This window comes from Misgurnus anguillicaudatus, chromosome 21 (genome assembly GCF_027580225.2).
Source record: "Misgurnus anguillicaudatus chromosome 21, ASM2758022v2, whole genome shotgun sequence".
Taxonomy (NCBI): domain Eukaryota; kingdom Metazoa; phylum Chordata; class Actinopteri; order Cypriniformes; family Cobitidae; genus Misgurnus; species Misgurnus anguillicaudatus.
This window is the reverse complement of record NC_073357.2, coordinates 41043343-41069314: the sequence shown is the minus strand read 5'-3', so window position 1 is coordinate 41069314 and position 25972 is coordinate 41043343. Positions and strand designations below refer to the sequence as shown.

The 25972-nt window shown below is 39.5% G+C and overlaps 1 protein-coding gene across 3 annotated transcripts in view; it reads right to left on the bottom strand.

Moving 5' to 3' along the window:
- adamts18 (ADAM metallopeptidase with thrombospondin type 1 motif, 18) overlaps positions 1-25972 on the bottom strand; it is a 62430-nt gene that overhangs the window by 7258 nt on the left and 29200 nt on the right. For 2 of the 3 annotated variants that reach the window (XM_055207785.2, XM_055207802.2), the window contains 11 exons: positions 25732-25827; positions 25175-25323; positions 20697-20869; positions 17500-17630; positions 17248-17371; positions 16172-16419; positions 10972-11092; positions 9039-9165; positions 4403-4607; positions 941-1132; positions 259-504 (listed from right to left, as the gene is read on the bottom strand). In XM_055207785.2, coding sequence (XP_055063760.2) covers positions 259-504; positions 941-1132; positions 4403-4607; positions 9039-9165; positions 10972-11092; positions 16172-16419; positions 17248-17371; positions 17500-17630; positions 20697-20869; positions 25175-25323; positions 25732-25827 — 1812 coding nt within the window. The remainder of the gene's footprint in view (positions 1-258; positions 505-940; positions 1133-4402; positions 4608-9038; positions 9166-10971; positions 11093-16171; positions 16420-17247; positions 17372-17499; positions 17631-20696; positions 20870-25174; positions 25324-25731; positions 25828-25972) is intronic. The other variant, XM_055207793.2, reaches the window with a different exon arrangement.

Here is a 25972-nt window from a genome sequence, read left to right as displayed (position 1 = left end):
TGCAAAATCATTCATACTATCCATATTCATATTATATGAGTAGATGAGTAGGTACTTCATCTAATTCAGTACATACGGTCAAAGCATTGCAAATTTTAGGTAGTAGTGTTTTTTTGGTAACACAATGGTTTCAAAATTCACATTTCTATAGCATGTAAAAGTTGTTTCAGGAAGAACAGAATAGTTTCTTTAATGGGATGTAATTCAAAAAACTCAATTCTTAATCTTGATACATAACCAAAACCTAGCCATGCTTACCTGCAGCCAAGGAGATGAGTACCAGCTCATGGTCACAGAGGTATCACTTTTATCTGAGTTAGCATGGAGGAGTTTAGGCGGGGGCTCTGGGCAGGGACCATTATTACATGCTTGCTCGAGATCTATTATGGGCTTGTGTACGTTCCTGCACCTCCTTGTGGGAAACTCCGTGTAGCCTCCTTGGGAGTCCTTCTCCCCACAGCGCTGCTCCCGTCTCTTCATTCCTGCTCCACAGGAGGCCGAACACTGTGTAAAACAACCAGTGGAAGTGCAATCAGACAATAACGAACATACATATGCACACACAAGCAACGTTTTTGCCTCCATAGCAACGTGTTAACAATGCTATTTAGAGGAAAGTGAGATGCAAATGCAAAATAGGAAGAGAGACAGCGGAAGCACCCAGCTGTGCCACTTATCTGCATGACTGTCTGGAATCAAAGAGCTATGGAGAAGTCGCAATCTACACACGTATGTTTCGATGTAAATGCAAAGGTGTTGTTGTAACCATGTGCATGCATATAATTTAGCATTTTAGATGAGTTAATATGTCACTTACTTGACTTGCATGAAAATGCCTTATTAATGCAGTAGGGTCAAATGGGTGAAAATATGTGCATAGCATAGAAACTGTTTTGGTATGTATCTAGGTAACCTTTGATATTCCTATGAGGGGTTTTACCTCTCCCCAGGTGCTAGTTATCCACTGAAGACGCTCATTCCTGGGGCAACGGCTGAGCACGCAGGTCTCCTGGGCTTTGGGCTTCAGGTGTAATTTACACATGCTGTCAGGTACCACAGCTCTGGCACCTGGATCAGTGCTGCTACAGAAAACACTACGCTTCTTCAGCCCACGCCCGCAGCTCTTAGAGCACTACAGAGAGAGAGAGAGAGATACATTAAATTATACATTAAAGATTTCATTAAAAATCTACAAATTGCAGACTTCAAACAAATATTATTACAGTATGAATGAGAAATTTACAACTACTCTACAGCAAGCACCTCTGCAACTCCAAAGAAACATTCATAAACATTACAGTCCTAACCTCTTCCAGATTAACACCAATACATGTGCATTCCAATTCACTGAGCAATAAGGTACGAGAGGCTGTGCTATATCGTGAATAAGTAACGGCTGAAGGGCGTTGTTAGGCACGACGCAAAGCGGAGTTTTATAAAAACGGTTACCACACAATACTAAAGTAAAAAAAATAGTGCAACTTTCATGAAGTTAAATCAATAAAAGCATTCCTTCCGCTAGAAAAAATAGTCCCTGATCGTGAACAACCACGTTCTAATGTGTAATATGCATGAAAGCTCAAATAAAAAAAACTGTTCTTAAACTGATATGTGTGGTTGCTAAGGGTGCAGCGATAAATAGAATTGTTGGGTGAAGCAGTCGGGGTCCTGCCAGATCCTTGTTTGATATTTCTGTATGGCAGGGTCCCGACAGTACAATGTTCTGTGGCTTTTTATTGTTTGTATCTTGCCACGTGTTTCCAGTGTCTCGTCACTTTTTCCCCGGTCCCTTACGTGTGATTATTTTCCAGGTGTATGTAATTTACTTTGTCCTATTTAAGAGTCCTGTGTTTGTCACTCATTACGGGTTCGTCCTGCGTGTTGTATTATGTTCCTGTCTTGAGTCTCTGTAGAGCATCAGTGAGTTTCAGTCATATGTTATGTCAGTTTTGATTATTTGTCCACTTAATTGTTATCCTGTTTCTTGCCCCCTCGTGGGTTTTTTCCCTTTTTGTTAATAAATCTTCATTTGTATTTCATGTCTGCATTTGGGTTCTCTTTCCTGACAAATTCCTTAGCTTGACCTAAAAAGTTGTGTTCCTGTAGCTTTAACTGGTATTGCCTTGCATTAGCAATTCAAAGGTCATTGGTTCGATTTCCAGGGCACACAAATACATAGAATGCACTGTAAGTCACTTTGGATAAAAGTATCTGCAAAATGCATAAAAGTAATTGAAAAGTTCTACAATTAGCGAGCTCCTATGAAATGTTGTATAAAATACATGGTTTCTTGTAAATTAGCATTTTTGTTTCAGACTTTTATCAGATTCTGCCAAAAAACTGGTAAAAACTGGCCTAAGGCAGAGATAAAGCGGATTTGAGGCTAAAGTATTTGCTAAACGTATAATATGTGTCGAGAGCATTCAGTTAATCATTATCGTATTTTTGATGGAGATGGCGGTTAGAGGCTTTTGCATCTGAGCTGTTCAATTGTTCATCATTTTGTTTTTGATTCTGTATCTAAAACCAAGTAAAAATTGAAACAGTCAAAACTTGATCTTCTAAAAAGAAGAAAGAAAGAACAAAAGAAAGAAAGAGAACCAGAAGTGAAAGAGAGTTGTTGTTTGCTCAGTGTGATGTTAGTTTAAACATTGTAAAGGTCAGAGTGGTGTGCAGTTCACCTCAAACAACAAGTATATGAACTCTAGAGACAGGCTGTGTGAACTCACCTTGACCTTTATGAGAAATTTAATCGGTATTTACCAGTGACGGCCGGTGACTTCTTTATTCGAGGGCACACGATGCGAAGTTCGTCACAACATGTATGTAGCCCGTCATGTGTGTGATTCGTAATTTCAAAATATGTGTTCTGCGCCTAGAGTGAACCTATGTGGATCACGTGTCTTGTCAAAATAGGTGCCTGCTCCAGACGCATCTAAAGGGTTTTTGATAAAAGAGAAGCTCGCGTTTGCCAGATACTCGCGTAATCAGAGTTTACTGTTAAGGGAGTGTCTTGCGTGTATTTTGTGAACATGAGCGTTTCTTTTATCATAAACGGTTTGGACATGTGTGCAGCAGGCACTTATTTTGACAAAACACGTGATGCACATGGTTCACATGACGCAACAAGCACATATTTTGAAAACACGAGCAACACACATGACACATATTTTGAATTTGCGTCCCTCGGAAGAGCAGTCATCAGCCGCCACTGGTATCTACCACTACAGTGAAATGTTCTAAAATATCTTTAACTGTTTATGGAAAACACATATTTATAATTTGATATGATTTCAATAAGAAATGTGTTTATCACACCTCATACTAACTGGACTAAGAAGCATTTAAACCTCAAAGGAATCTCCACTTTCTTTAAAAAAATCCCAATCATTTAATCACCCCCATGTCATCAAAAATGTTGATGTCCTTCTTTGTTCAGTCGAGAATAAATTAAATATTAAATACATTTTCTCAATTTAATAGACTTCATTGGACCCCAACAGCTTACAGTTTAAAATTGCCGTATCAACGCAGCTTCAAAGGGCTCTTAACGACACCATATGAGGCATAAGGGTCTTATTTAGCAAAAACACTGTCAGAAAAATAATAAATAATCACTTTTAAACCACAACTTCTCATATTGCACTAGCCGTGTGATGCGCCAACGCAACCTCATGTAATTGCGCAAACACGTCGAAAGGTCAAGTGGTACATATATGAAAAGCACATTTGCGGACCAATATAAAAAAAAAAATGACACAAAAACATTAATTAGTATCATTCAACATACATCATTCAAACACTGGGGCGGCAGTTTTGCATACGTCATACGGACCTTGTAACTAAATCATACTGTGAAAACATATTTTTAAAAGAGTTTGGTTCCAAAACGAAATAACTCGAGACAATATTTTTTAGACAAAACATGTTTATTATTATGTTATCATGTTTTTATTGTGTTTTATTGTGCTACTCTGTTTTTTTGTCATGAAGGCTTAAATCAAACCAATTGCAGTATGATTGATATCCATTGGAATGCACAATCAAAAAACAAGATTTTTGAAAAATGTATCTTGTTTTGGAACCGAACTCTTCATTTATTACATATTTTTCTAGTACAAGTACTGTACATACACAAATTGGTAGTGCAACATGAAATAGTCGGATGGATTGAATATGATGCTCTGCTTGTGCTACAACAGCAGGGGTCACTAGCGCTTCATCACAGACTCTCTGATACATCGTACGTAGATACATGTATCTTAAATCCTTACCTTACCTCTTATGTGAATAAAATACAGTTAAGAATTCAATAATATCAAAGAAACAAAGTTTCTGACAGATAAAAAAGAGAAAATAAGTTAACTTAAACAGGTTTCATGTTTATCTAGAGTAAACCAACCTGTGACCAGGAGCCAGTGCTCCACTCTGGAGGACACGCCTGTGAGTTGCAAGGCTGAAGCTGGGCAGGTGTGATAATCGGGCACAAGGAGGAAGCTGCCACCTCCTCCCGCTGGTATGTCACCATCCTCATGCAGCGGATGTTTCGTGTCTGCTGCCCACCTCCACATGTTCTACTGCACACTCCCCATTTACCTGTGGTCCAGCTGTTAAGAAAACAGATCAGTCCTTTAGACAACATTCAAGCTGAATTTAACATCGAAGACACCATAAGCGCATAAGGCACACACTTACACAAGAAGGCTTTCTTCGAATAATGTGACGATCATTAGATCATGACTGACCTCATTAGTCTAAACCACATGATGGAGAGGACCAATCATGAAACCACATATGTATTTCTGTACCCACCCTCTCCCTGTGGTCTTAAATGGGCACAAACATAGACATTCATCCTGTACACTTACTTTTCAAGCAAAAGAGCTGTAAAGCATCAAGAGCTAAGTTTATACATTATGATTTCAATAAAATAATTCAAAAAGTAAGGAAGACAACTGTGTGCATTTCAAGGTTCTGTAATGAATTTGTTTATTTCAGCAATAGCTGTGACGAATCAGTGGTTTCCGTCTGAATAATCATAATATGCATACTTGGCCATGGACACTTTGCACCTCCAACCATTTGTGATATTTAATGTAATAGTGCCCATTATGGCCAATCATTCAAAAGAATCATCGACTTCCCATCCAGGTCTGACCCGCTCTCCTCCAGCACACAGATAGCAACGCTATTCCTGCTTCTCTTGGCTACGGATAAAACAAGGCTTTAAAATAGAGCTGGGCAGGCCGGGGAGAGATTAGAGTAAATGACAGCTCTGATGCGAGCTGTGGCCGCCGCAACGGACAGGCGTCCCGGGTCGAGTTCTTACAAGACCCAGTTCCAACCCAACCACTCCCACCGCCTCGCACACAGACCTGTGCCACGGACCTGAGAAAAATCCTTTAATTTTCTCTCCAACCATTTGACAGATTGGAGGCAAAAGGCTAAGCTACAATTTTCATTGGGGAAAGAAACACAATCCGTTGCACAACGTGCCCTCTCACTCCCTCGTCTGCTCTTCTTGCCACATAAATGACAATGTGTCAATGGTCAGAGAGCAAAGTTGCCTTGCCTCAGTGCAAACCGCTACTGGCTTTGGTTTAAATTTTGTATTTCTGGAATCTTCGAAAAAAATTGCATATTTCAAGCCATGCAATTAGAGAAATCAGAAATATCTGTGGGGACGACACTGTTGACTGCGTCACATTTCCTACGCGTCTGCCCAAAATGATGCATCCTAGCACATAATGCATGCTTGTTTCAAATCACACTGTGAAATTTAAGCTCCAGCTGGCCGTATGAGAGGGCAAAGGCTGAATTTTTAGCACTCTCTGGGGTATGGTTTTGGTTTGGAAGCGTTCGTCAGTTTGAGAGCACGGAGAGAGCCATCTATTTTGCTAAACCCACTTGGCTCTCTGCATTTTCTTGCTAAAAATATCACTTTCCAGAAGCATGGCATGTAAGCTAACACGGTTTGTTTTGGCCGCTTGGTTTTGTAAAATTGGACATTGTGCCTTTATTGTGATTTATTACGACCGTCTTGAATTACAATATGATAATACCATGAAAGTCTGGGAAGCCACCCCAGAGCTGTCCCCACTTTAAAGGGTACCAGTTGGAGACAAAACATTTAATCATGTGAAACTGTCAAGATAGGGGGGAATGCACAGGGTACTGCAAACGTCTTTAAGGCATGTGCATTTATCTGTTCATGTGATGTTTTAGAAAAGGAACCAAGCTGGCCATGTTTGAAGTCCAGGAGCAGTGGTGTGGCCTGTGCAGCATGGATATATGTCACTAGACTGAGTCCCACAAGCCATAGTCCAGAGATTAGCGTTTGATTCCTGGCTGGCTAGACGGGCTCAATCCCTGTGGGATGTAGTCTCTCTCGCTCCATAATAAAACATGGGTAGACCTGTCTGGAGATATTTGCTGGAAAGATAAGCAGAAGCTTCTCTCTCTATCTCTCGTCTCTTTTTGAACACATGCACATCCATTATCTAGATATGTTTTAAAGGCCTATTTATTTTCCTTAAGAATTTCAGACTTTTCCTATTTTCAGTGTGCATAAATCAAAGCACACAATAGCTCAAAATAACGTTTCACAATGATATCACAAATTTAAGCTTGTGATGTCATTCAACTCAGGGAAACAGACTGTGCTCGGCATATAGTGGGGGAGCTCATTAGTAAATGTGGGATTTAAGATGTGAACACTAAGCACACTCATGACCTACATCAATCCATTCTGAATGCTGAGAACCTCCAGAGAAGAAAAACACAGAGCCACTTAATAATAAAAGCACTGTCGTATCTACATGCAAACATTGAAGAGCTCTAAACTTACTCTTTTGTTTGACCTGACAGTAAGCAAGAAGCTGATGTTATGAAGTGTGACGCTAACTGGAAGGAGACTGGGATTACTGGTAATCTCTACTAGTAATCAAAGCCCCCTTTGCGCACTACAGCACAGGCAAAGTTAGTGTTTTTGGGATGTGGTTACATTTTGGTGGTGAGTGATTTGAAGCCACACAGTCTTACTCCAGCTAAATACAGGGCTATGATTGGACATCCCTCACCGTGGCAGACACATTGTTTTGCTGTCAGCCCTGGCGTTGTTTTCAATTACTCTATTTTGTACCCTATTGGACTATTTGTCAGACTTTGAATGGAACAAGCCAAATCGTTTAGAGCTTGTTGCTTTAAGGATAAAATCATATGGTCTTGATTTCCACTTTTAGCATGGCCATTGCCCACACATTATAATTGGACGCAGCCAGTATTTTACACGTGGCCTGATGATTTAAGTCTATAGAGAGACAGGGAAAGAAAAAGAGAGGAAGCGAAAGGAAAGCCAGCAGGGTTAAAGGGGACATTTGTTATCTGAATGGCAGAATGGCGAGTCAATGCCTTTCACCATGGCGAGTGATGGATGCTGGGTATGTAGATGCAGCACAGGCATGAGATAAGTAAATCAATCTGACTTTAAGTCATTTAAAGGCTGTTCTCGTAGGAATAGCAATAGATTCTCAAAGGAAAGACGGGCTGACTTTGAACTCTGAAGAGACAGGAAGAGTCTGTTTCGAGCCATTCACTTTCATTGTCAAACCGGTCAGTCCTGTGTACAGATCCCAGAGGAGTTTCTGACACCTACACCCAGAATGTTTTCTTTCCTGTTCGTGAAACCATCATTAACCGTGTTTTACATACAGCACAAGGTCTCTATCCAATTCATTTGTCAAATTCATCGCACAATTTTTCCTCTATCCTCCCTATATCCAATAATAACATGTATTCCTTTCCATCCATATGGCTTACTGTAAATATGTGGGAGTCTTCAATAAATATGGCTTCAACTCTTCCTGAAATATTTCACCCTAATTCACCCGATCATATACAAAGTTTCCACTCAAGTCAAAGGAAAGACGAGACAGAATGAGAGGTACAGTATTTCTGTCTTTGTCTATATGAATTGATCTAATTGTAAAAACTGTTTTTCATGCATTCGTTTAATTGTAAGAAGCTGTGTGGCCCGGTTTGGTTATTCTTGTCAGGGCCAAAGTAAGTATAACATGAAAAACGAACTTGTGAAAACATTTCAAAAACAATAAAAAACTTTAAAAAGGGGACATTTCACAAGACTTTTTTAAGATGTAAAATAAATATTTGTACGTATGTGAAGTTTAAGCTTAAAATATCATATAGATAATTTATTATAACGTTAAATTTGCCACTTTGTAGGTGTAAGCATAAATGTGCCGTTTTGGGTGTGACCTTTTAAATGCGAATGAGCTGATCTCTGCACTAAATGACAGTGCAGTGGTTGGATAGTGCAGATTAAGGGGCAGTATTATCCCCTTCTGACATCACAGGGGGAGACAAATTTCAAAGACCTTTTTTTCCACATGCTTGCAGAAAATGGTTTACCATAACTAAGTTACTGGGTTGATCTTTTCCACATTTTCTGGGTTGATAGAAGCACTGGGGACCCAATTACAGCACTTAAACATGGAAAAAGTCAGATTTTCATTATGTCACCTTTAAAATGTTGTAATAAAAACTAATATTTTAATAAAATGTAAATTGTTTTTTGTAAAGGTTAGGTTTAGATATAAGTTAGAGAAGATAGACATTATTCTTAGCTCAGTATAAAAACCATTAAGTCATTGGAAAGTACTTGTAATGATAGCAGTATGGCTGTGTGTGATTGTCTAATTATAGGATTCATGTATATGTATGTGGGTATGCATTTGTGTAATTATAAGGGATGTCTGTGTATGCCGGTGTGTGGCTTGGACCTAGAGTTTGGGCAGAGAAGCTGCAGTCCCTGTCTGGAGGCTACGCTAATCCTGAGGAAACTATTGTGAGTCTCCAGAGCATTGTGTTGGGTTCTGCCTATGCTGAAGCTGATTTCAAACAACCATACCGTGGCACTTTGCCCACCAATAGCACTGGAGATAAATGAGCATGGCACAAGGAAGCCAGTTGTTCGATGCCCAAACATTCAGATGGAGAAAACAACACGCATAGACTCTTACTAGGCAGGGCAGGGATGTGTGTTGCACAGATGGGAGCCCACCACAGGTCTGGTCTGGGGGTTGCAGAGTGAAGCATTGACTTGTGTCTGCTGATCCTGCAGACAAATGGCTTTTGTCGAGACCCGACCTGAGAGAAAATTAGAAAGAGAAATTACGTCAAAATGCTGTTATATACTGAATATAAGCACGGCAGTGACTGTAATAAATGTGACATTGCTTTCAGACAGGACTGGAAATGGGGTCCCCCAGGGGTCTCCAACCTTTTTGTGAGGAAGGGCTACCACAATGAATAACGCAATCTAGAGGGCTACTTTTGATAAAGTCTACTCAAAACTTTTTTTTTTTTTACTTGTTGATTTTATTTTACTTGTTGTTATGTTTTAGTATTGTTTAAAATGTTAACATACTTAAACCAAGCCAAGCTAATATAAAAAATATGTAATAAATTAATATTACAATTGAGACTATTAAAAGAATGTGCTTTGGCAGGCACCTCACAGACTCTGTGCGGGCAAGCTGGTGCCCATGGGCACCACGTTGGAGACCCCTGCTCTAAACGGTATGCAATTTAATTTAGAAATGTAGTGGGATTTTCTGCATCTATGGTTTAAATATATAAAATGTGTATAAAAAAATTAAATGATGTGTGTGAGACCAGATATTGTCTATTTTTGCTAAAACATGTCACTAAGCAAAGCAGACAATGAATGGGACACCACAAACATAGACCAGACAAGCAAAATAAAACATTACAAAGAGTGAAAAGCCTCAGTGCTGTTATATTAAAAATCATCTCTTTTAAAACGTAAACCCAAAAGACCTAAACTTATTATTTTATCAAAAACCAAAACAATACTACAAAAATCTAGTCTCTTTGAATATGTTGTACAGGTCTATCCCTTTTAATTCTTTCAACGCCATTGACATAACGCAATACCGCTATTATCTAATATTACTTATGCAACCCGGAAGTAACGCCTCACGTGAAAGAGTAAGCACTCTGTATATGTTTTGAGGATCGCTCTTCATGTGATCTCTATCAAAAGTCCTTCTTTATAAATTGGAATTATCTCAGCTTTTTGCTAAAAATTGTGTGTTTTTGAAGAAACCTACCCATATTTGAGAGGTGGTTACAAGAGAACTAATAAAGGTAGATTTTTTTTTTTGAAAGCAGAGGGTCTGTTCTTTCATTTGATATATTGTTTGTTTATATATTTAAAAAAGAACATTTTCTGGAAGGCATTAAACTTTTGTGAAAATAATGAAAAATGCTGCCGCTGGCTAGCAACTTTTTTTAAAAGTTAAAACATTTAAAATGTAATAAATTCAATAAACTTATGCATCCTCTCTACAGTTTTTGAAAAGTAAAGCTTGGAGCCCACACTGTCCGTGAAAAGTCTTTCGGGGATTATAGGAGCTCAGGATGAATGGCAGTACTGTAGTGTGGCTTCTGTTATGGCAAACAAAGCCGGGCTTCTGTCAGTGTGAGAGGCCGGGAGACGCGGCCCAGAGGTCTGCTATAAAGAAAAACATGAATGAAACTGTGTGAGAGCACCGATAGAGATCTGTGCTCTGGGCATGTCACGGTGCTGTCTGCCTGCCACCAACACTCAGACAACTGCCTGTGAATGAAGGAGCCACTACCACACAGACACATATACACAGATGAGTGAAAGAGATTGGGTGGGCATTAGAGGAAATCTGGAGGAAGTTGGGGGGCACTTTTGTCTTCCTCTACTGCTCACAAAGGTGCTTTTGATCTACCTGGACAAACACGCTTACACACAAGAAACATTATTCCTTAATCATTAACACACAATCACAAATACTCTGCTTTTCTTCTAGCTGTCCCATACATCAAGGAAACACATGTGATCCTCAAGCACAAACCAAACATTTACAGTACATATATTGCAGAGGAACAAAAACTTACCTCCAGCACAGGGCGCAGAGCAGTCTGATCGTACCACAGACCAGGTGTAGTTGTGCTTCTTTTCCGGATGGGGTAGCGTGTACTCCCAAGACACGCCAGGATTTTTGCCTTGAAGAAGAAGCTGCAGAGGAAAGGAAAAGATCAAATGAGCAAGTCAGACAGCGGAGCCATGGGTCAGTCAAAACATGGGTCTACCAAACGTTAAAGCTCTCTTCTTTTCCACTGAAGGAGAATGTGCCAGAGCAGCTGTGGATGTTTTCATGGCTGTACTGATGGGACTAAGATGGACAACACAACACTCGTAGCCTTAAAGGTACAATTTGTAAGATATTTGCAGTAAAATATCCAAAAACCACTAGTCCAGTGTTATAAATTTTGTCCAGCTGATGATTACTATCAATATCTCTAATGTTTTCAACTGCTTGTAAATTATGAAAGCATTGCTATTCTAAACCGTGACACGGGGCAGTGCAGTCGCCTGTGAATGACAATAATATCCACGTTACCCTTTGTTACCGCCTTTATTGATGTAGAAACCACATTACAACAGTGGCGTGGAGAAATGCGGAAGTAATAGCGTCTGTCGGGCCACTCGCTTGTTTATGGTAAGTTTGTTAATCTGAACACTTAATTCTGTGCTGTGTTAACACACCATCACATTGGACTAATACTGTAATATCTACGACTAACAATAGACCATTTACGCAAAAACCGGAAATACGTCAACAAACGCAATTCCGGTATATGCTTTGTTGTTGGTGGGGAAATGGCAGCTAGAGTGTTTCCAACTTTCCTAACTTGTCTACCGAAGTTCACCAACACCAATGTGGTGAAGAGTGTGGGTATACATTCGTCCACTAAAGGGAACAACTGGATAAGGGATATAAATTCTTCCACGCGGGGTTTATCCACATTTATCAAGGTAACGTTAAGCTTTAGCTACAACTCCTTTTACGTTCATTTTAAATCTAGGGGTTTTGAATTTGTAATATAAGATTTAACACATCGCAGTGAAACATAAAGTTATGTTTAAGTGAGATGGCATGAGATTAACATAACCAGTAATTTGGTGTAGCTGCTGTACTAGGTAAATGTTACTGGCAGTCTGCTGCAAAGTTGTGTATTTCTATATGAGAGACAACACGCAATGTTTTCTTGTTACATGCGGTTAAAGTATCAAATATACTACAGGGACAGGTAGTAGTGAGAGGTAGATGCTTCAGATCAATGAGAGAGAGCCAGGAGCCTCACAAACTGGAGGTTTTAATACAGACAGAATGCCGGTTGGCAAAAGTTTCCCATTCTTGCATGTTTACTCTTCTTGCTGTGGCACTTTCTTTACTTAGTATTACTATTATATGCTACTATGAACTATTATAAAGGTAGGGCTGTTTCTGGTTGGAAGACGAACAGCCTTGAACACCACAGAAATGCGACACTTTGACTCTGCTATTTTCCGTATCTACCGCTACGATAACAGGAAGTTGTAATACACTTTGTTGACGTATTCCAGTCGAAAAATGCGGAAGTGCGTAAAAGGTCTATTGCATTTTGAAAATTACATGAAACCTAACATAATGAAATAAAACGATGTCATCAAACACAACATTTATAAAACTGGATTACTTCACCTCATCCGGTAACATGATTTATTGTTCCCGTCTGATTGATGGCCATCATCGTTTGAGTTAAGAAGAGTTATCAGAAGAGTACGTTCGTACTGTACAAACAACGCTTGATTTTTGTAACTATGCATACTTTGTCGCACATGCACATACAGTGGTATGTAGCCCATGAGGGGTATTGCAATTTGCGTCAAAAATGTGTTGACGTAAGAAATAAACTATGCTTTGCAAGGCTGTGCGTTCGACTGTGCGTGTATGCTCGCGTATGTGTAAAAAACGGACTACACTCCAGGCTTTAGACAGCAGTCAGGAGTGCCAGTTGAATAAGTGACCACCGCTCTTGAAGGATGTTTCAATTAAACTGTGTATGTGTCTGAACCGAAGCGTGTTACTTTAACAGCTTGGAAAACGGCAATAAATTTCACAAGTGGAACAAATTGTGGGTTTGTTTGAATCCGGTTTACATTTCCATACAGTGGCGTGCATTGCAACTTTTTTTTGTTTTACATTACTGATTTGTGTATAATTGATTGTTTATGTTTTTATTTATGTTGTATATTTATTGGCTGTTTCTGGAGAAGATCTTATAGCATTTTTTTTGACTGGACCACAGAGGAAGATCAGCCAGCTTTTTACTAAATCTGTGCCTGGGGCAATTGAGGATTGCCTGAGGATGACTTTAATGGAGTGGAAAAGTCTTCCTAAAAGAAGAGGAGCTTTGTTTTATCCTTGGCTTTGCCACTTGGGGATTTTCCTCAGACTATTTTTAACCAAGAAAATTTACCAATGACACCAAATTCACTGGAAATGGTTAACCACCAAACTATATGTAGAAAATAGAGGGATCTGCTGAAAACCACTATCAACAAAACAAGGATCAAATCCTAAGGGTCACTAAACTCACTGGAGACTTTCAGCAGTACTACAAGCCACTAGTCTTTGCATTTGCAAAGTGGGCAACATTTATGGGAATACAGCATTTACACAAGACATCTGAAATGTTTTATATATAAGTTCTTACATAGTTTATATAGTTGCTACTTGCTAGAAAGGTTAACAATCTTGAGACACCTGCAATTTTGATTAGATACAGACTAGCCATGCTATAATAACTATGGATCAGTATCAGTACACAAGGGGTTATTTTATTTTATAGACAGTAAGTGAGTGGCTTTTGCTGATGTGGGCAGATCATTCATTTAATCACAATTGAAATATATACTCAACTAACCACAACGCTTTTATACAGTTATATATACAGTTTATAAAGATTATACAGTTACTCAGAACTAATGAATACCTTCTCTAGCCAAACAAGGGTGGTAATATGTTTACATATAGATTACCACTGATCTATATGGACGGAGTAGAGAATAGCAACTAGGTAGTTTTTTAAGCAGTAGGATAAAATCCAGACAGCACCAGACAATATTGTGTCAAGCAAACTAATGTTATGTTTGAAGGATAAAGGTTTTCCAGAGGAAGTAAAATGTAAAAAAAGAAAGAAATTTGGAAAGTACAGTGACAGACAGTGGCAAGTTTGAAAACTTTAAAGCATCTTGGCTCACTTTCCTTCCAAGTGTCCAGGCGAAATCTATTGCCCTGGAAGAGGTCCATAGGACTCTGCATGCTAGCCTTTTCAAAGCTGGTCCAAATTTACAACTGGCAACGAACATAGAGCAACTATTCCAGAATAAGACTCAGGAGGAGGTCTACACTCCATCTGTGATCCACTAGCCATCTTACCATACACACAACACAGAAACTGGACCCACATGAGTACTGCTCCATGCCTGTGCTTTCTGATATAGTAGAGCTAAAGTTTCAGCCTTAACATATGCAACAAGAATCAAAAATGTTAAACAATGTTCAACATATATCAAAATGACATTTTGCCCTATCCAATTACTGAAAGTATTTTGGTGTCCTCTTGTGACTTATGTTGCAATACTGTAAAAACTTTCTAAACTGGCTTTATTCTCTCTTAAGATGAACTCAGACTGTCATTCACCAGCATCAATCTGAATAATAACAGAAAATCTGGAGAACATTGCCCAATAATGACACCAGGACAGGTTTATTAAGTATAAAGTTACTACACACAAAATCCATCTGTGTCCTTGTTGGAAGGGTAGCAAGACCTCCTGTTATGAAGAAACAAGAGTGAATGAAAGATTGACAAGACTGATGTATGGGAGCACGGCTTCTACACCACAACAAGAGTAGACAACCCCAATCCATCACTCCAGACTGGCATGACCCTCTTGACTCATGCCACAAGAATGTCAATACCTAAATTAATCCACTCTATTGTTTCATACAGAACCACATCAAGTTGATGGGAACTCGTCTGTTATGTCTAGTCTAGTGACTCCCAACCCCAATTTACGAAGCTGATTACAACCTCTAGAACCACGTCAAAGTTTACCTTCACATTCTTCAACATTTATTTTCCCAAGTGTTTCTAGCAGTAAGGGTCTCAAAGCTGAAGGATCCATTTTCCAAAGCGGGGCAGACAGAGATCCAGCCAAGCTTAACTTACCAGCTGCTTTCCTCAAATCATGACTCCAAGCTTCTCTGATCTACTGAGTTCAATTGCAGAAATCTTAATCTTTTAATCTCCGTCTACCCTCGTCTTCTTTTCAACATTACAGAGCATACTTAGAGAGATTAATGCCAACTTATTTGCAAATCAGATCCTTTGCATCCATCACCAACCAACCAACCAACCCCAGGGAAATCTATCGGCCTACTTACAATATCCCATACCCGAATACGTTTGACCTCATTTGACCTCCAAAGCATGGTTTGTATGGTTGGTTACTGATCGCTCTGTACCCTGGTTTGCTTGCAGCTGTGGTCTCTGGTACAGTTTGCAATGGTGAAAGCGCAAAGTTTCTACACTATAGTCAGCCATGGTTAATATAATGCATGAACAAAAGTGTTTGATAATGGAATAGCTAGCGAAGTCTCCCATGAGGCATCCTGTTCCTTGTAATATAAAGCAGCTTATGATTTAAAATTTCCCAAAAGTCCCATTTTTGTTCTTTGGTGTTTATTAAGATAAAATGCTGCCCCTTGAAATATTTCTTTTGAAATATCCAATTATTTCCCATTCTTTTCAGCTCTTTAGAGCTTTATCCAAATAAATGAAGCGCTCTTTGTATGCCTGAACCTCAAAGGTCATCTGAAGCTATACTCATCTCCCACTTCTTTTATATAAAACGTTCACTGTGCTGCCCATTAGCAATAGCATGCAGTGCAGCAAGTTCAAAGTTTACTGCCATTCACATTGTCGCACCGTTTGATCTCGAGAGATGAAAGTCGCAATGACCACATCAGCTCTGGCCTGCAATTAATCCCAAACAGAGGCGTTAGACTGCCCATTCAACTTATTCATGCACCTTCTCTTCAATCCCTCTCTTTCTCTCATTTGTTTCTCATCTCTCTCGTCCACCCACTGTCACTCAGCTTTGATTTCAACTGACCGATCGGCCCCAGCACTCTTTGCCAAGGCCCTGTCATGGTTAATTCACTAACAGGTGTCAGGCTGGAATTGGACCGGGGTGACTCACTTCAAAGAGCAGGGTCTCATTAGTGGGGCCGGCTGCGTAGAGGCTCTCAGGCCGGTTGAAAGAGCGTTGGTAGCTGAAGGTGGTGCCGGCGATCTGGAACCTGCCTGGCCAGTCCACTGTCCAATCTCCCGTCAGGTAGTAAGTACCACGCTTCAGGCTGCGGACAGCCAGGTAGCTGGTGGAGATCTCCATCTCCTGCACTCTGATGCTCCTTGCTCCAGCAGGAATTATTACGACAGGGTAATACTCTGAAAAGAAAAATGGGGTGACAGGATGAAGAAAAAAAGTTTGTTATAGTGTCTGCTCACTTTTTAGTTTCTGCATCTTTTAATGGGCAACTTTGAGCTAACGCACCATCACCTCCTTTAGTATGAGTTAAACTGCTTGGATTGTTTAAAAGTATAGTGTAAGTGCATTCAAAAACCCACTGCAACTTTCAGTTACATTAAGGAGAGGATGGCCTCGCACTTTTAACATTGCCTCTGGACAGGTGCAAAATATATATATATATATATATTTAAAATACTTAAAAGCTTATTAAACGGTCAGAGCAAAGAAATGGAGCACATCAGCATGTCAGCTGATTTTCAGGAAAGAACGAAAGCGGTCAGAAATATTATGCATAAAAATGCAGTGCTGATTGACAAGCCTTTACTCACAATATAATTTACTACATAAGATTTCAGTTTATAGTGACACTTACAGTACAAAATGTGTTATTAACCACAGCCAAATTTGAATGATTAAATAAAATAAGTTATCAAAATCTGGAAAAATAGGCAAGATTCTCTGCTCTGAAGTGCTGGGGGAGTGTCTTCTGTTATCTCTGAAACCACACCCACTTGTTGCAAAGCTGCCATCTTTTTAACTTTCAAATACCGCTACAACCTAAATGGATGCTCGCAACTGTGTTAGGGGCGGGGCAATGCACGTGGCTCCAGTGTGTCATCGAGCCACTGTTCTAGCCCCGCCCAAATATTCCTGAACACTAAAATGAGGAAAAATTTAATTGACATTGTAAGGTCAAGTCTGTTTCTCTGCTCTGTTACACTCAATACTGAATGTGATTAACCCACCGTTGGCTCTATGCTGTAGGGTGTACTGGCCAGTGTAGAACTTGCAGGTAGAGTTGTCACCTTTACACACACCACAGGCATCCAGAGCAGCGTTTGAGCCCAGTACCTGGTCACAACCCACTGGCTACAAGTAATGATGAAAATAAAATCACTCAATTTCGTTTGTCAAATATAACCAAACAAGTATGCCCCATCAATGTCAAAACAAATATTGGACATCTCATAAAAAGAAACTGGCATATTATCACGTACCTCACATATCCCATCAATACATACACCTCCTTTGTAATCAGAGCAAGATGTCCCATCCTTGACTTTGCTGGACATAGCGAAGAAAAAATCAAAATCCTCAGCAATGCAGTACAGCTTACAGATGTCCTCTTCTAGAAAGAGATGAATGGGGTTATTAGATTGTATAGCGACTATACGTCAGATCTTTCAAAGCTTTGCACCTGTACTCTCAAAGTGCGTGAATGCAGTTTCATGTCTGAGAACATATAAAGTCATGAGCTCATAAAAATTTTATTAGACAAAACGGATATTGGCTTTTGTGTCAAATGGAAAACAAACACATCTTGATTTAATTCATATTGTGTGTTTGGACACACTATGGATAATTCCCATTATTAGCCCTTCTTTTTTCCTATTTACACCTCAGATTTACTAAACAGGGAAAATTAGCATGAGAGTGCAATTTAAAAAAGCGCAGAAGAGAGATGAAATTTCTGCAGGTGATTATTTTCATAATGACCAACGCAAAACTTTTAATTCACTTTTAATTATCCGTCGGTCTTAGTACACGATGTAACTACAGAAGAGTCAAGTTTTAAATAGTCATTTGGTCATTTTTGCGTGTGGTGCTAATGGTCTAATCAGATTCAATGGATTATGCTTAGCTATTCTAAAAGTGGTACCACCAGACCCAGAGATCGGCTGAATAGATTAAAAAATGGTAAAAATCAAATGTTTAACTCTAGGGGAACTGGAAATTTGCATATTTAAAAAAAGTGGAGTGTCTCTTTAACAAATACAACCTTATTGTAAAGTGCTACCAATAAAAGTATATTACCACATACCACAAACATATTTTTATCCCTAATATAGAAAGTATATTTGTGAAAGATAATTAAAAATTGACGAGAGATAAATAAACACAGAAAATAACACTAGATTTCCTAAGCACCGGCATTCTTTGACACGATAGAAATCTTTACTATCTAAACCTATCTGCTGAGCATGTGAGAGTTGTGTGTGGTTTTTCGGCAGTAACTACAAGGAACTTCATGAAATAGAAAACAAACCCACAGAACACATGTTACACTAAAATTTGAAACACTGTTACAAAAGGGACCATAAAGCTAGAATATAGGAGGAGCACAGCTGTAACCAACTATCCCACAGATATACGGGCCTACAGTATATGAGACATGCATACATCTGCACTCTTTAGTAATAAAATATAAAAATAAAAGCCAAGATCAAATAATACACCACCTCAAAATGATACCGGTGTGACGTTTTAACATCTGCACTGTCCACTTGAGCCCCAGACATGATCTGCTGATTACTGCATGAAGTTTCTTTCAGCAAGCATTTTCAGTGTAAGACTCAAGAGATACCAAAGCATCTTCTACATTCAGTTTCATTCAGATTAGTGATTAAAAAAAAAACTTTTGTGTCCTACCCTTATTTTACTGGTTGCACTTTATCAATTCCAGCCCCCTAACTTATTGTGTATCAAAACATAAACTCTGTAAGTCTTATTCGGGTATAAACCTGCCTGCAGCAGTGCTTTCAACAAGCAAGTGGCTGCATGTTTCCAGCACAAATCCATTCATGCTCAGTTAATACAAATTATCTGAGATGAATAACTGGTGCATAATACATTTGGTTTATGTAACAATCTTAAGAAATACATTTTGCCAGAACCAAACGGAAATTATTGTTTTTAAAACAGACCTGCTCTTGCTGAGTCAGATATCATAGGGTACCGAAAAAACAAACAGGGAAGGTTAATGGACAAGTTTGGTATTTTACACAAAACATAGAACGGTTTTGACTAATATTTGGACATATGATGCTGTCCCGAGAATTTTCGGGTGTTTGTTCTATCACCTCCCACCTCTACAATGAGTGTATAGGTGCACTGGAACAATCCTTCCTAAAATGCAAGTTTAATACACACGGACATTACGGAAAATACACTAAAAAAGCATATTGTCCAGGATCGTTTGATTTTTGGTTCATTCACACTGACAATAATTTTCCGGAATCTGTGCGTGCATTCACACAGATGGCGTAAAGATTCTGTAAAAACAAGTCCTGCACTTGGTAGTTTTTTCTCTGCAGCGTATGAAGTTTGCTTATTATGGGATATGTCTCTCTCCAGAAACCACTCACGTGCATTTTTGTATATGGTAAGATTATAAAGAAGCGTGTGACATGCCGTTCTAGTATGCTGGTGAGTGATCTCAGCTTCAGAGTGTATATGTGACAAGCTCCCTGATCTCTGCTTCATTCCAGTTTGCAGTTTTCTCGTCGTGAATGTTAATCTGCATGTAAATCCGTCATTTTAAAGAGCTGAACCATAACTTCATTGTTGCGATGACACGCGCGTCCTGACTATGGCACGCCTCTTTACGGCATTGTTTCTGCATTTTGTTCACACAGAGGGCTTTCCGGGAATGTTACGGGATTGCTGCTAGGTCCTCATTACGGGAGCGATGAAATTTACATTTACGTGTTTGCGTTCACACAGAAGCCTGTCTGCCAATTTTACATATATTTTCTGAGACCAAAGTCCGAATAGGGTTATAGTGACAACAGCCAATCACAGTGGTCAAAACACATGATTCACTGTTCTCCAGTCTTGCATGAATGTAATTGTCTGGCTCTGCACTAGGTTATTTGCATAAGGCTTGAAAAGTTAAGAAATGTTCAACTTCTGCCACGAGCAACACCAATGATGTGACACTGACAAATCCACAATTCAGTTTGGCAACATATGACGTAACCCATTAAAAGTAAATGAGAACGCTGACGCCCCATGTGAATGTACCATTAGTCATCGGCCAAGTATATTAAAGTGGGTCCCTGCAAATACTAAGGTCATACAACTGTAAAACATTCGGGAATTAACTCACAATCTTTATCTAAGTAAAACGACAGAATGTCATGAGATTATTTATCTTGACTTAAATGTTTCATTTGTATCTAAATGTGTCATTTACATGTTATTGTCATGGGAGATACAAGCCATAAATAGAAATAGGCAATATTTTCATGTAGTTAATTGTATTATGCAGGCACTAATGTGTCGGAAACAGCAAATGCTAGTGAGGTATCTTGCCTTTTTAAGGGTTAACAGGCATATTAACTTGTTAAAGAGGTTTGTTGGCTCTGTTGCTTTTGTTATAATTAATACATTATGGCACAAACATTTCCCATACCTTCCACTTTGGTGTATGGCTTCCATTTGTAGTACCATCCCCTGAAGGGTTTGCTGTTGTACTCTGCGCACTGCTGAGCTCTGAAGTCCACTCCATTGGCCTGGCATGGTTTGGTGTTACACAGCTGGTGCATTCGACTGGGGCCTTGGCAGAACTTTCCATTGTGCTGTGGGCTTGGGTGAAACAAGCAGCAATTAGCACAGCAAACATGGAGGCAATATGAGCGCGAGAAAATGAAAAGAAACAGATGTGCCTCAGCGAGTCTTCAACATGCAAGAAGAATGACATCCGTTCGGTATTTTCTGGAAGATGTATTTCATATGATGTGCATTAGCATCTTCACCGTGGGAACGTCTTCGTGTGTTACCTGTGATGTGTCCGATTGAAGCACATCGTAACTGACAGCTGTAAAAGTTATAAAGTGTCTGGGATGCAAATCCGTTCTTGGACTCGCCTGTGTTGTCAACAGGTATGATTTCTGAATATCAAACTTTAGAGAGGAAAAGACAACACACAGATGTGCCGATGTGCTTTACAGATCGTAATATCTGAGCTGAATCGCTTGCACATTGCAGCCATATGGAAAATGCTAGAATGGCTAAGGCAAATGCTTCTCATAAAGGACTTTACTCTGAGCCACAAGGCTGAATATCACAAAAGGTCAGGTCTTAGGATCTAGATAGTGTGTTGGAATGGTCACCCTGCTTTACAGATTCAACTTAAGGCTGGAGAAGAGCATCAGCCTCCTCCCAAATCCACAGGAATGCTGCGAAGTGCCACATGAAGAACATTGACCCTGTTTCCTCAGAGAAAACCTAACCAGCATCTCATTTAAGTGGCGTGGCTGGATGTTTTAAAGTGGAGGACTCTTGGGTACCCTCTTGTAGCCTAACCTCAAAGCAAATGACTGCGCCCTTTTTTTATTGCGGCTCTATCAATTTGTCCGTGTTTGTCCGTGCATGTTCTTTTTGTCTCTCGTCTTTGGTTTTTTATTGCATGTTCACACTTGAGGTTAGAAAACTGCACAGAGAGGACAGGTGAGCCTTCTTTACGTAAAAAAAAAATCCTTCACTTTTATGCGCCGACAGTGATCAAACAGTGTAAGCCTTCAATGAGAAAACAAACACAAAGTTGCACACACTACAAAAATGAATTACAGCTCTTGTGCCGACTGACAATACGGTTCTGTCTTCTACAGGTGTGTCCTACAAACAGACTGTGATGGGAAATTATGCATCACTCTCCCGGTTAAGTCAACCGCGTAAAAAGTAACATTTTAACAGTGCTGTCAAAAGACTGTTTGTGTTGCTTTTGTTTTAGGCCGATCATATTAGGGCTTTATAGACAGTGTGGTAAGGGCCCATATGGTAAGGTACTTACAACCACAGTGAGCACAACAAAAATGAGAAGCGAGGGGGAAGTTTAGATTTCCTGATTAGACGTTCTTCAAAAACAACTGTGCCAAAATCAATCTTGTACACAAACTAAACAAGAGTTGTTGTCAAAGCAGAAAACGCTATGCCTCCTGTTTCCTCTTTATGTCAGCAGACGTTGTATCATTCATGTCCCGCTGTGAAGGTAAACAGCAGAAGTGGATCCAAACCTCAGAGGAAACGGGGTCACCCTGTCTACCAGCTTGAAACTCCCCAAACACCCCCGACACACATCCTTCTCTCCATCATCCCATGCAACAAGTCATCTTTTAATCAAAGCACTATTATGCCCACAGTGTTAACCAGTATGCATCCTGATTACATTAAACCCATACAGAGATCTACAGTATATATACATAAACAATACAAATGTAAACAATGAAGTAATAGCCTAAATAAAAATAATTAATGTGTTCATTAGGAGCTTAACAAAGACCTGAAGGTGATCACACATGCATCCCACCCTCTTAACTTTGGCCTCTGGTAATGAGGCATTAATGCTGTGGTACCCACACTCCGCTGGTTAACAATTACTTCTGTACAGTAAACACACATATGAGCCTGTTAAACAAGGCAATTCAATCAACAACCATCTGCATGTGTTTTACTAGGCTGTTGCCAATATACATTTTTTAACCCTTATTTTAAAGAAACATGTAAATTTGGCCTATGAGTATAGACAGAGTAAGAGGAGCATATTTATTAGATCATATTGATAAATGTTGTTTTAATGAGATGAGATCTCCTACAGGCGGCTTTCAACAACTGTCTCAGAAGCACTGAATAAAACTATGATAGAAGTCCATCTGACAGATCTAAGCTTTTCTCGGTGGATCAGATGCCACTGGCCTAAAACAGACCTTCAGAAACAGGGCACAATGGAAAACATCATTAGACTACTCGTATGAAAACAGTGCAGTTTGCCCTCAAATAAGTAAGCAATTTCTGTCAGCAGAAATTGTAGGTTGGAAAAAAGCATTTACTGTAAAGTGTATCATCATTTATTCTCCTGAATTCGTTTAAAAGGTTTTTAGACAGCACATCGCAGTTCGTGTATTTCAAAATTGCTCTTTTGCTATAGAAAAAACTGCTATTTTATTACAATTTGCACTGCTGTCAAAAAGTAATTTATTTGCAACAAAAAAAATTTTTTACGATTGAATTCAGGTAAGAATGACCACTGTTCATTAGTCTGTTCATTCAATAATTCATTTTCTTTACATTTTTTTGCTGTACTGGAACATTTATCTCAGACATGTTGGTCTGGCTGTCTAAGCCACTGTTAGTATTTCCTCTTCCAATTGAAATATACTAGGATGCTCTAGACTGCCAAATGTCGAAGAATCTCTATCCTTTGTTTCATTGACCTAACCAAACCAAATGTAGAGCCACCTGTGGTCCATATAAACACAACCTCAACCTGCCATAACATACTATATAGACAGGAAGCATTGAAACCCTAATTTGACAAAACTACTCTAAACTTTTTAAATTACTTTGTAATAACCTGGAGCTTAAGACTTTAATGATGCGTTCACACCAGCCACGGTAGAGGCGTCAAGCACGAGTGATTTCAATGTTAAAGTAACAGTATGTAAGAAATTTATATCAATTAATCATAAAATGGCTCTGATATGTCACTAGCAGTAAGAAATCATGTTCATTTCAAATACTTATATCACTGACAACAGTGGTCTGGCCAGGATATTGTAATTTAAAAAGTGGAGTTGCAGCCCTCAACTCATGTTTATGTTGTCATTTTGTGTATCGGTCACCAGTTGTGTGATTGCAGTACCAGTTTTAGCCACAAGTTTTGTGATTGCAATACCAGTTTTGGCCACAATCCTACATACTGTTCCTTTAAGTCAATGTGAAGACGAGTTGACGCGCGTCTGGAGGTCCTGCGTGCGAATGATGCGTTTAGCGCCGTGCAGTAGACGCGATTCCGCCTCATTTTCGCGTTTAGTTTGCGCGAATGGCACGAATTAAGAGTTGCCACGCAAACGTGCGAGTTGAAACAACTTTTAAGTCAGGTAATCAATCAGGAGCTTGCTCTAGTAGTAATGTGATTACAGGAAGCAAGCAGAGTCGCAGAAGTCCCTCCCATGACGTGAATTTCAAAGTAAATGTCGCGATGACTAGAATTTCACACGCGGCTTTCACGCGCGAATAAAGCCAGTAAACTCAAAATGTTCAAGCGGCAAACTAGACCTGGTAGACGTCAATTTGACGCCTCAAACGCGGCCTGTGTGAACCCACGGTAATAATGCAATTTCGTTTTCTCTAAAGTTCCTTTGAAAGATGTGCATAGTAAAGTTGTCATATAAATAAAATTGACTTGACTTTTGTATTCTGTGCTCTCAACAGAAAAGTTAGACCATTAAAATACTTAATCAGAGATTATCTAGGCAGAGGGTCAGTTGGTTAATGAACACGTCTTCAACCATTCATAGCTAAACTACCATTCATGGCATCATGTTACATTTACATTACATGAATGCATTTGGCATTCACTTTTATCCAAAAAGTATGCATTTTTATCTGTATGTGTGTCCCCTTGGTTCGAAACCCATGTTTCATGAACTCAATGCTCTACCACTGAGCTATACAGGAGCCTTATGTCGATTAAAAGCATTAGTCACATTTCACCGCAGTGGGAATTCAACATCAAATAAACAAAAAGCACAACAGTAATTTGTAATGTTTGTTTGCGTTTCCCAGCTTCTCAGACGAGAACCGGGTAAATATATAATAAGAGATGTCAACGGCTGAGAAAGGTTGTGAAACTGAGCTTATTTTGGAACCGAAGCAAGACAAGTTTTGATAAGGATGAGATGATTAGTGGCTGCTCTGCACTTCTAGACAGCTGAAAGATGTTGAATGGGCTGGCAAGGAGAGAGTCCTGGGAATGATGCCATGTTTAGCTGGATTAACTCTCCCACACAAACAGAACACACAATGAATTTCATTTACACCCTGTACCTCAGAGAAATAGCAGATTGTTGTTTTCAAACATTGTGTTTGTGTAAATCATGTTTTGGTTACCTGGGGCTGTTGCAGGATCGCTCTCGGTACATGACCCCTCCACCACATGTACGTGAACAGTCAGACCACTCTGACCAGCTAGACCACTGGCCATGTACTGCTTTAGGACCATGATCACCAAATTTTACACACTGCCCTCTTCGGCACCACTGCATCATGGGAAAGAAAAAGAAAATTGGAAAATACACTTTAATTTAAGTTCACAGCTATCAAGATTAGTATCTGTGTGGTCGGTGAGGATAACAACTTGAAAGAATAAGAGAGTGAGAGGGTTTGGGATAAAGCCCAGAGGTACACCTGGAGATCAGGACTCAAGCCACAAAATCTCACACATCAGCACCTCTCACCCTCTTCCACATCACCTCAAACAGTGAAAACACACAGTTGGCCCACTGTCCTTAGGAAACATTTAACAAAGAAGCACAATACAGCAAAGAACAAAACAGCAAAAGATGTTGAGAAGTAGAGGAAGTGCTTAGGGGAGTATTTGACCGTTTTTTTATTTCCATATTAGAGTTCAATCAAGCTCAGACAAAATAAGACAAACAAACACTTACCATGTCTGGACCGCAGATGGTTCCCTCGGCAGCGGGCATGAACTTGGTCTCACACCGGTGCCCTGTCCTGTGACACCACAATGATTTACAGATGTCCTGGTGGGCAAGAACAAAAACAGTCACACACATTGGGAACCCTTCAACCTCCCTGGCTTGCACCTCACTACATCGACCCCCTGTTTCTAGAGCAACGGCCAATCAATTCTTTCAACAAATAAAAAACCCTGTCAAAATCAATCAC